The sequence below is a fragment of the Protomyctophum parallelum genome, assembly GCF_964188405.1.
Source record: "Protomyctophum parallelum genome assembly, chromosome: 11".
NCBI classification, from domain to species: domain Eukaryota; kingdom Metazoa; phylum Chordata; class Actinopteri; order Myctophiformes; family Myctophidae; genus Protomyctophum; species Protomyctophum parallelum.
The window spans coordinates 10,024,372-10,036,607 of NC_139707.1; the positions used below are offsets into that span (position 1 = coordinate 10,024,372).

Here is a 12,236-nt window from a genome sequence, read left to right on the forward strand (position 1 = left end):
TTCTTAAAGTTAAAGTGTGTAGTGTACCTGTATCCTGTGGTGAGTGGGATGCCACTCTTCTTCCAGATAATGTTCGGTCGGGGACTTCCTCCGATCCGGCAGTCGAAGTGGACGCTGCCGCCCTCCACCAGCTTCTGGGGAAGGGGCGTGTTGATAAAGAAGGGGGCGGCGGCCTCCCCGGGGCACTCTGTCACAGGCGACGCCGCGGGCATCGCCATCTCTGTCTTCGTCTCGGCAGACATCCTACAAAAAAGGCAAAAGGCACGTTGTTTCCAATCGGCAGTTAAAAGCTCCCGTGTTTTCATCAAGCCCAGGATATTCTGGATTTAAATGTATACCTTTGCTATGTATGATTAGGATTGTAATTTATGAATATAATGATTTAATATACTTTTATATATATTTTTAATCATAATATGAATGACAAGTTTACAATTGAAATCTATATCGTAATAAAATGTTCTTCTAGTTAATGAAAGTGACTGTTATTCGTCTTTTTAGTTTGTTTAATTCGTTTGTGTGGATGCACTAAACAAAGTTCCCGTGTGTGTTCCATACAGTGACAATAACAGAGCTTAGCGTATCTTATCTATAACTTGTATAAAGATGCTTCAACGTTGGGTCTCGTGTGATATGATGACATTCAAACTCACATTGTCTGTTGTGTCATTGTCTGTTGTGTCATCACAGCTTCACTAGTATATGAAGCAGTTTCTCCTCTCATCACAGCTTCACTAGTATATGAAGCAGTGTCTCCTCTCATCACAGCTTCACTAGTATATGAAGCAGTGTCTCCTCTCATCACAGCTTCACTAGTATATGAAGCAGTTTCTTCTCTACTTTCAAGTTCTTCTGAAACTAGAAGGAAGCATGCACAGTAGTTGTTAGAAAACACGCCGACCGACAACTGTAAAGTATTCTGTGTACGGCTTCACTCACACCTAAGACACACTTGTGTCCTGTGTCTTCTGTGTGTCCTGGCCGCCTCAATGAATTTCCAATGGGAGTCACATGGTTTGATATCACCGAACCATCACACAACCTTGTTGCATGGCTGTCTTCTGCCCTTGAAGTTGTGTTTTCAAACCATGTGACTCCCATTGGAAATGCATTGACCAATGCAAGAAGACACAGGACACAAGTGTGTCTTGCGTGTGTCTTAGGTGTGAGTGAGGCCTAAGGCAGTCAGGGCTACTGTACTCAGTACTACTCAGGTACTACTGTACTCACAGTAGTATAATCTGCATGCTATTGAAGCAAAGCATGTACAATCTTCAAAAAAATTACGTATACCACCATTCATTTTACATGAGTAAGGTTTGTCTCTGTAATTGTAAGTTAAAAAACATCTTCCTTTTAGCGTATCTCGACTAAATCGTTACTACAGTCAACATGAAAATGAAATCATATCCAGCAGTGATGATTTTGTAGACTTTTTTTGTTGGACTACCCTTTTTCACTGACGTAAACTAAGCTAAGGCTAAATCTACTGACAGTTTTGTCAACAAATAAAAACTACACTAAAATGTTAGTGAGGGACTAGTGGAGAAGAGATCCAGTAGAACTGAAAGACAAGTCATTTTATGTTTGGTTGTGCTCGGCTGAAAATAGCAGATCTGGCTTTTTTCAGCATGCAACCAATTGTAAAATCAGCCATTACAACACCATCAAGTCCTGCCAAAAAATAATAATTCTTTGTTGACAAAATCAACCGTAGATTTAGTCGACTAAAATCTGACAAAAAACTAAATTAAATTCTATTCAAAAGACTTTGATCTAAACAAAAGTTCACTGCATGAAAATTGTTTTTACTTTTGACCAGCAGGAAGCAGGAAGTGCTGACGGTTCCCGCCTCGCTGGTGGCGGTGCAGGTGAACCGCCCGCTGTCCTCTGCGAACGCCTCGCGGATCACCAGGCGGGCGTGGCCGCTCTGGTGCTCGTAGGCGATCTGGAAGTCAATGGAGCTCTCGATGCGGTAGTCCTCTCTGAACCACATGACCATGGGCGCCGGGTAGCCCGAGATCTGACACTCCAGGGTCACTGACTCGCCCTCTGTCACGTTTGTGTTCGTCAAACCCTGTTGAAGACGAGACGGACATGTTCCACACAGTGTTGTTTTCCTCGAGTAAAACCCAAGACGAAAAATGTTCGTCGACTACCAACGAAAACTACATGGAAACGAAATGAAAACCACTGTAGTGTGTGTCTGTGCACATCTTGTACAGGGGCAGACCGGGGGATTTTCCCAAATCACTGAATGCTCCTTTAGCTCTTGAGAGTGTAAAATGATCCTTACGGGTCCATTTGGTTTCGGTTTACGCTCTCAAGAGTTAAATTATTGCCACACATCTGGCATTACCGGTACTTAATCTACAAGAAGTCACAAACTTAATAGCAAAAATGGCCACCATGTGAATATGGTGAATGGTCCGTTTGGTTCCACGTGTAAAACGACAATAAATCCAAAAAGCAGATGATAAAAAATAAAATAAATAAAAATAAAACTCACGGCAAGAAGTGTCGGAGGTACGACGGGCTCTTGGGCCGGAGCAGGGATGGCGACGGCCTCCTGCAGAAACATCACACATAACACACGGTCACACATCTCTACGGGACACACAAAGCTGTGTAACACCTCTGCTTCTCCAGCAGTGACAGGGTGATGGAGAGGACAGAAACACAGTGTTAAAACAACACCTCTCCTTCTCCAGCAGTGACAGGATGAAAGACAGAAACACTGTTAAAACAACACCTCTGTTTCTCCAGCAGTGACAGGATGAAAGACAGAAACACTGTTAAAACAACACCTCTGTTTCTCCAGCAGTGAAGGATGGAGATGGCAGAAACACAGTGTTGTTAAAACAACACCTCTGTTTCTCCAGCAGTGAGAGGATGAAGAAGGCGTGGGAGAGAGAGAAGCCATGACAGAAACACAGAGTTAAAACAACACCTCTCCGTCTCCAGCGGTGAGAGTGAAGATGGAGATGTGGTGGAAGCCGGTTAGAAACACACAGACAGTGGTGGAGGAAGTATACTCAAGTTGTGCTTTCAAGTGAAATGAACCCATTCTGCAAACTGTTAATACATACCATCAATCAATCAATACAAATGCTGTACTTCAGTACACGTATCAATACTGCTATGTATATGTATACTCCGTCACAAGTGAAAGTCGGAAATTCTACATTTATGAGTAAAAGTACAAAAGTGTTGGTATCAAAAAGTGTTTCAAGTACAAACAGTAGAACGTAACTGTACAACTACAACTACAAACACCCCAACATTGTACTGTACGTACAGTAAAGTAAATCCTACTTTACAACCACTCCACTGACACACACAGGGCTGTGTGCTCAGGAAGGACAACCATGGGAGGTGAATGGAGACAGAAAACACAGGGCTGTGTGCTCAGGAGGACATTATGGGAGGAGAACCATGGAGGTGAATGGAGACAGAAAACACAGGGCTGTGTGCTCAGGAGGACATTATGGGAGGAGAACCATGGAGGTGAATGGAGACAGAAAACACAGGGCTGTGTGCTCAGGAGGACATTATGGGAGGAGAACCATGGAGGTGAATGGAGACAGAAAACACAGGGCTGTGTGCTCAGGAGGACATTATGGAAGGACAACCATGGGAGGTGAATGGAGACAGAAAACACAGGGCTGTGTGCTCAGGAGGACATTATGGGAGGAGAACCATGGAGGTGAATGGAGACAGAAAACACAGGGCTGTGTGCTCAGGAGGACATTATGGGAGGAGAACCATGGAGGTGAATGGAGACAGAAAACACAGGGCTGTGTGCTCAGGAGGACATTATGGGAGGAGAACCATGGAGGTGAATGGAGACAGAAAACACAGGGCTGTGTGCTCAGGAGGACATTATGGGAGGAGAACCATGGAGGTGAATGGAGACAGAAAACACAGGGCTGTGTGCTCAGGAGGACATGGTGGAAGGAGAACCATGGAGGTGAATGGAGACAGAGACAGAGAATGATGGATGGATGGACGGATGGACGGACGGACGGACGGATGGATGGATGGATGGAGGGAAGGCGTGAAGGAGTCTTCTAGTCTAGACGGGTGGAGGACGGGTGCAGCTCGGACTTGGGTGGTGTGGGTGTTACGGTGAAGGTGGTGGCTTTTTGGTTTTGACCAATGGGCGGTCCACGCCGGTGTTAAGCAGGAAGTGAAGAGGGAAGGAAGGAAGGAAGACTGTGGCCCAAGGGGTCGTACAGTACCAGTCCAGTACATAAACCAGTGATTCTCAATGACAAATTAATTAATATTTAATATAATATAGTAATTAAAACATTTGTTTTCCAATTTATGGAATTTCTTAGATTTGTCGTTTAGATATCTTCATGAAATGACTCGGTAAAAAAAAAAAAATGTTTTAAAATTCATGAAAATGTTAGCTTTTTTTAATTTATATATATATATATATATATATAATAATTAAAACAAAATGTAGGAAACAAAAAAACTAATAAAGGGACCCATACAAATCTGTCCGGCTGTCCGCGACCCACAAATGTGTCTCGCCGACCAGGTGTGTTTGGGACCCACTAGTCTCTCAAGAATTCTGTAATTTGCCGAAGGGATTCTCAGATTAGGGAACCACAGCTGTAGACCCCCAGGGACCACCAGACCAGTAGACCTCAGTGGTGGACCACCAGACCAGTACAAACCTGAGGCTCCCAGTCCTCAAACTCATCCTCGCTCAACGCCACCTTCCCCCGGTAAAGAGACTGATATCTGGGGTCTTTGAAGGGCGGCGGGGTGGCCACCGACGTCACCCGCGTCTCCGCTTTACGCGACGGACTGGGAGACTTGACCGGCTTGATGATTTTCCTGGCAGAGGAGGGAGACAAGAGCTCCCTCTGCAGGCTGGCGGTGGCAGCGCCTGCAGCCCGGGACACCTGAACCGACAGGAAGCCAAGGAGAACCAGGAGACAACATGTCACCGTCACGGAAGAAACACACGCGAGAGTCAAAGATGTGCTGTAAATGGCTTGGATGGAAAACAAGGCGTTTTTTAGAGATGGACAAACACACGGTGAATGGATCTGATGGAGAGTGGAGATTAGTTTAAGGTTGGGATTTGACAATGCACTGAAGAATAGCTTACAAAAAATAAAATGTAAATCTTAAAAATAAAATAAAAATATAAACTCCGGGGATATGCGATGTTGTTATGAGGGATGTGAAGTGTGCCACACCACAACACAAACCAACGGTGATGAAGAGTGGATGTTAATCGATGAAAAGGGGGATGTTTTCCTGCCTATAATCCTGTCTCCTTACCTGACTGCTAGCTTCAGGCTTAGGGACAGTGACTTTAGAGACAGTGAAATGTTGAAGTGGGGACGGTGCCAGAGTAGCGTCCACGTGCGTCACCACGCTCTCTGTGGTTCTGTGCATCTAGAGTGACCAACAGAGTTCACGTTGAGTGCTTAACACATTCCTACGCAATTTGGTTTTGTACTGAAGATGAAAACATTGTAGGGATGCACGATTAATCAGTCATCACATCGGTAGATCAGTCTTAAAAGATGCAATATCGGTATCGAACTGATAATATATCGGTTTTAGCTGGTATTCCGTTTGTCTTATCGATATTTATGTTTGAATGTGAAGCTGATAATGCCTCTTTTTTTTGGTTAATTTAGGCTGTAGATGTAATCTGTGTATTTTGGAGAAGATTTCAAAAGGTTCAACAAGGTGGAACAATATTAAGTAAAATTACATTTAAGTTTAAAAACAAAATTTTAAATTAAATCACATTTTATTCAAAACTACATTTAAGTCAAGATAAATCTCTACTGGAAACTTGTAGTGCAATATCAGTATCGGTACTCGTTTGATTATTTCAAGTCATTAATTTGCTAATCGGATATCAGCCAAAAATTTCAATACCGTGCATCCCTAAAAGAAACAGTAAATCCAGTGTTGGAAATATTCATTAATTAGAAGAACTTGAGATCTTCCTGAAGATAAAACAAAGAGACCTGGACGGTGTGCTGGTCTGGGGTCGGAGTGACTGCGGGCGATTCAACGGCCACGGTTTCCACCGTGACCGGCGGCGTTTCAACATGTTGGTCTGGGGTCGGAGTGGGCGCGGGCGTGGGCGTTTCGACCGCCACGGTTTCCACCGTGACCGGCGGCGTTTCAACAGACAATGTTTCCACGGACAGGTGTTTCTCCGCCATCTCCAGAGTGACCGACTGCTCCTGCGGTGGTCTCAAGTCGGCCTCCTGGAGCGTCACGTGTTTCTCCACGATGACATGTTTCTCTGTGGTAACAGATTCCCCTGTGGTAACAGGCATCTCCATGGTAACGTGTTTCTCTGTGGTAACATGGGTCTCTGTGGTAACAGGTATCTCTGTGGTAACAGGTTTCTCCACAATAACATGTTTCTCTGTGGTAACATGTTCCTCTGTGGTAACAGGTTTATCGGTGGTGACATGTTTCTCTGTGGTGGTAACACGTTTCTCTGTGGTGGTAAGACATTTCTCTGTGGTGGTAACAGGTTTCACTGTGGTGGTAACCCTTTTCTCTGTGGTGGTAACCGGTTTCACTGTGGTGGTAACCCTTTTCTCTGTGGTGGTAACAGGTTTCTCTGTGGTGGTAACCCTTTTCTCTGTGGTGGTAACAGGTTTCTCTGTGGTGGTAACCCTTTTCTCTGTGGTGGTAACATGTTTCTCCACAGCAGCCTGCTGCAGTGTGAGTGACTGCTGTTGTCTCAGGTCAGATTCTACTACTACCACAGCCTCCTCTTCAGTAGCGCACGGTGTGCCACCAGTGTGCATGTGTGCACTGCCAGCGTGCATGAGCGCACCGTCAGCGTGCACGTGCACGGCGTCCGCGTGCAGGGGCGCGCGGACCCGCGCCAGCTCTACGGCGGCCACCACCGTGGCTACGGCTTCGGCTTTCTTTCCTTCGCCATCGCCTCCTCCTCCTCCTCCCTCACCCTGGTGGACACACGTTAGCGGTTGGGTTTGACACACACACGCACAAACACGCGCACACACACAGTCACACACACGCACACACACACGCAGTCAAGCATATAGATCTCCATTACCATCCATGGCAACCCCCCCCCCCCCTTCCCCCCCAACAAGAGAGAGAAAACACACACACACACACATGTGTTTGTTTTCTGTGAGCTGGAAAACAACACACCGTCGTCGTCATCATCATCATCATCATCATGATGGATGCTGGTTAAATTCAATCAAATAATATCCCTGTTCAAAATGACCTGTGGAGTGAGATGGGTGTCCATTCACTCATGCACAACACTCATTCACTCATGCACAACACTCATTCACTCATGCACAACACTCATTCACTCATACACAACACTCATTCACTCATACACAACACTCATTCACTCATGCACAACACTCATTCACTCATACACAACACTCATTCACTCATACACAACACCTTCACAAAACCCACCTGAAAACATGACTGTTTCACTGTATTATAACACTGACATTAATATTAGGATCAAAGTGTTTTCTTAGCTGCCAAATGGCTAGAAGACACTTAAGAACCAGAGTAGAGATTATAGGCCTGGGAAATTATAAAACGACATTAAATTAATAATCCCAATATGTCGTCACAAATGTAAAAAAAAAAAAACCTGTTTGTTACAAGCTCACAAACAGGTTGTGAGCTTGTTGAGCATGTTGTATAATTTATTGGACATTTTTGACACGCGTGACCGTGTAAAGGCTGAATGTTTAAAAAAAAACTATGTGAGAACTTGTATCTTCACGCCACTGAGCTGCCATTGGAAATGAACGGTAGCACTGTGCAAAAAGCATGGAATATGGAAGTGTAAGTTACAGGAAACTCCCGTTAAACTTTCCAACAAACTCCGGTAAACTCCAGAATTGTACCATCACGCCTGTGTATTACCGTATATTAACTGTATATGCCAGCTAAACGACAAAATACAGTGCCCATAATTGCCCGTTAACTCCTCTTTTTCACACAGTCTAGACTGTGTGTATCTTTGCGGTGGTGTCGGGGGCCTGCTTGGCTCTGTGTGAGTGAACGCAGCATATATAGAGGTGGTGTCGTCCTGCGTGGCTCTGTGTGAGTGAACGCAGCATATATAGAGGTGGTGTCGGCCTGCTTGGCTCTGTGTTCCTCACCTCTGTTCCAGTCATCATCATCATCATGTGTTGCTGCTGCTGCTGCCCTGTGGCGTAGGAGGAGGAGCCCTCCCAGTGCTGCTGCTGCTGTGTGCTCACCACCTGCTGTGAGGATGACATCATGGTGGCGCTGCTGCTCATCATGCTGGCGCTGCTCATGCTGCTGTAGCTGGCCTCGGACACGAAGCCGCCCTGCTTCCACGGGGGCAGCACCTCTGGGGAGGACGAAGTCTACGGGATAGGAGGGGGGAGGGGGGGGGGGTTAATGCAACGACAGAAATAAAACAGCCAACATGGCGATGACCTCAGAATTTCTTTTTTTGCATGAGTGAAAATGATCTTGTTGTCGTAAATTACTTGATCTTACTACGGCGTCAGGGTTAGGGTTGTCCCGATCCGATCACGTGATCAGATATCGGGGCAGATCTATAAAATTATAAACTTCGGATCCGCAAATACTCAAAACCTGATCGGAATTGGACCGGGAGCTAAATAACGTGATCAGGACATCCCTGTACAGCAGAACGGCACGCGCCAACCGTGGGGCGAACAGGCTATAGCGCACCGCGTGTGATCCCCATGATAGCGCTGAATACAGCCAGAATAGCACTGAAGCGCTGAATACAGTGAAAACCCGTTGCCTCTCACCTGTTTCTTGGACATGGTGGGACCCTTCACGTGTCTGACGGGCGAGGGGGACTGCTGGCGCCCCACGGTCATCTTGGGAGGGGTCAGCGAGGGGGGGGATCTGGACGTGGGTTTGGGGGGAACCCGAGGGGGGGTCTTGTGTGCCATCTGTTGCATCATGACGCCTCCTTCCATGTGCATCTCCATCATGGAGGACGCCTGGTAGGAGCTGCTCTCCACTCTCTGAGAGAGAGAGAGAGAGAGAGAGAGAGAGAGAGTTGTTTTGGTTTCATCGACTAAGACTGTGACAAAAATGTAGTGGTTAGCATATGGCGAATGCGTGTAGCAGCGTGCTTGTGAAAGGTGAACTCTAATAATAATAAGGTGACATAATGATGATGTCAGACATACCCTCTCAACTCTGCTCTGTCCCGTGGCCATCTGGGATGTGGAGGTGGCCACAACGGTCTTGGTTTTCTTCACAGGTACAGCTTCTTCTCCTGAGACAGAAAACACACATTCAGCCCCATGTTTAATACAGCTTCTTCTCCTGAGACAGCACACACATTTAGCCCCATGTTTAATACAGCTTCTTCCCCTGAGACAGAAAACACACATTCAGCACCATGTTTAATACAGCTTCTTCTCCTGAGACAACATTTAGCCATTGAGACATTTAGCCCCATGTTAATTCCAGATAATAAGTGGTGGGAGGAGCCAGTGTTCTGCTTGCAGTGGTTTGGACCTCGTTGCAACTAAACAGGCTCCATGAACACACAATACTGTAACTCTAAATAAAATAAATAAATAAAAAATATATAAAAAAAAGAAATTAACTCAATTTTTTTTTTAATAAATAAACATATGGTAAATGGTAAATGGTGCATTTATATAGCGCCTTTATCCAAGGCGCTTTACAGAGATTGTGCATTACATTCACCCATTCACACACACATTCATACACCGATGGCAGCGGAAACCATGCAAGGCACCAACTAGCACATCGGGAGCAATTAGGGGTTCAGTGTCTTGCTCAAGGACACTTCGACAGTAACTCTGGGGGAGCCCGGGTTCGAACTGGCAACCTTACGATTACCATCCAGGCACTCTACCCCTGAGCCACCGCCGCCCCGAGACATATTCATGGACCCCCATAACTCTGAGAGTGTACGGGTCCATTTGGTTCCACGCGTACACTGTCAGAGTTACACACCCGTGCGGGGCCATTTGGAACACTTTGAGACCCACTGATGTAGCAGAGTGGTTCCAGTGAGCCAACATGCACAACAACGGCAGCACCCTGACTCTGTTTGTATCATCGGTAACACCTGTGGAGGAAGTAGGGAAGTGTTCTTTCCAAAACGGAATACATGCATACTGGTTCTAACCACTGGGAGATGGACACAAAAGGCCGCTGAAGTCTGGCCTCACTGCCACTAGAGGGTGCTATTACCCTGGCTGTGGAGGTTGACTGAACACTCACCCTGTACCAGGAGTTCACAGGTGGAGGTGCAGCGTCCACTACTGTTGGTGGCGTTCACAGAGTAGGTTCCAGAGTCCTCGGGGAAGGCCTCTGCGATCAGCAGGCTGTAACGCTCTCCTTCCTGAAGGATGCTGAAGTCCGGGGAGCTCTGGATCTCTGCTCCCTCTCGGTAGAACTTCACGACGGGTGTAGGGATTCCTGTCACTCCCACATCCAGTCTCACCTGGCTTCCCTGTCTGACGGTCACGCTCTGGAGTCTCTGGGTAAAGTTGGGTGGCGCGGTCTCGGCTGAGGACCAAACACAAGCAGAGGTTGTTTATTTCTTTAGACTCGGAGAGAAAACAACAAACAAGCAAAACGCAAGAAGGTTGCATTTAGTAGTAGCTAGTAGCTTGTTTCCTCACCTGTTACTAATAGTTCAGCAGTACTAGTAGCTTGTCCGGCTCCGTTGGTGGCTCTGACAGAGTATCTTCCACTGTGTGCGGCGGCCACAGCGGGGATCATCAGAACAGCGCGGCCTTCGCTGAATGAGATCCGAGCGCCGGGCAGGGCAGCAGCGGAAAGAACCTGTCCATCACGGAACCAGCTCACCTCGGGAGCTGGACATCCTGGTGGGACACGACACAAGTTACACAACACACCGTGTTGTCAGTTAGTTAGATGTGAAAACCCCAAAGCTAACCGCTAAAAGCAAAAGGTTAACCTGACATACAGTCTTCAGCAAACATAAATATATTCATAAAAGGTTAGGCATACCATTGGTCTGATATCTCAAACCCTCACCCTCACCCTAACCTCCCACGGGGCAGCACACCTGAAACTAACCTTAACCCTCTCCCAACCCTTAACGCACCCCTCACCAACCTTAATCCGGTCGTCTTAACTCACCCCTCACCAACCTTAATCCGGTCGTTTTAACTCACCCGTCACCAACCTTAATCCGGTCGTTTTAACTCACCCGTCACCAACCTTAATCCGGTCGTTTTAACGCACCCCTCACCAACCTTAATCCGGTCGTCTTAACTCACCCCTCACCAACCTTAATCCGGTCGTTTTAACGCACCCCTCACCAACCTTAATCCTGTCATTTTAACGCACCCCTCACCAACCTTAATCCGGTCGTTTTAACGCACCCCTCACAAACCTTAATCCGGTCGTTTTAACGCACCCCTCACCAACCTTAATCCAATCGTTTTAACGCACCCCTCACCAACCTTAATCCGGTCGTTTTAACGCACCCCTCACCAACCTTAATCCAATCGTTTTAACGCACCCCTCACCAACCTTAATCCGGTCGTTTTAACGCACCCCTCACCAACCTTAATCCTGTCGTTTTAACGCACCTGTCACCAACCTTAATCCGGTCGTTTTAACGCACCCCTCACCAACCTTAATCCTGTCGTTTTAACGCACCCCTCACCAACCTTAATCCGGTCGTTTTAACTCACCCCTCACCAACCTTAATCCGGTCTATGTCCCTGAAACTTATTTCTAATGGTTTAAGCCTCAATCACCACTCTGATATAACCAGTCCTTGTCATTTATTTCTGGACTTTGAAAGCAGTTTTAGCTGCAGTACCACAATGTCCTAAAGTGGTGGGGGGCGCTGATATGCAGATTATTTAATATTTGAGTCATTATAATACCGATGCTAGATAAAACCAGGCTTGTTTCTAAGCCTTCCATTAGCTATTGAAAAAGCACCAAGTGCCGCGCTACGAGCTTGTAGGTCTGCTATTTTTGAAAATGTGATAATGCGGCACAAATCTTTGAATATATATTCTTTCAGAGCTTTCGAACGTTTTAAACCCAAATCTTTGCTTCTGAGGGGTTCCTGGAACGACAGATGGGGGTCGGTGGCCAAATACATTTTTGGGGTCCTTGACATGAAATATTGAGCACCACTGATACAGAAACATAGGGTATTTCAGAAAACTGTCAGGATTAAGAAG

The 12,236-nt window shown here is 46.3% G+C and overlaps 1 protein-coding gene across 13 annotated transcripts in view; it reads right to left on the reverse strand.

Moving 5' to 3' along the window:
- ttn.2 (titin, tandem duplicate 2) overlaps positions 1–12,236 on the reverse strand; it is a 250,029-nt gene that overhangs the window by 227,006 nt on the left and 10,787 nt on the right. For all 13 annotated transcript variants that reach the window (XM_083777339.1, XM_083777342.1, XM_083777338.1 and 10 more), the window contains exons 3-11: positions 10,689–10,892; positions 10,285–10,572; positions 9,213–9,301; positions 8,823–9,044; positions 8,175–8,405; positions 2,510–2,569; positions 1,813–2,077; positions 654–858; positions 28–243 (exon numbers count right to left, since the gene is read on the reverse strand). In XM_083777339.1, coding sequence (XP_083633465.1) covers positions 28–243; positions 654–858; positions 1,813–2,077; positions 2,510–2,569; positions 8,175–8,405; positions 8,823–9,044; positions 9,213–9,301; positions 10,285–10,572; positions 10,689–10,892 — 1,780 coding nt within the window. The remainder of the gene's footprint in view (positions 1–27; positions 244–653; positions 859–1,812; positions 2,078–2,509; positions 2,570–8,174; positions 8,406–8,822; positions 9,045–9,212; positions 9,302–10,284; positions 10,573–10,688; positions 10,893–12,236) is intronic.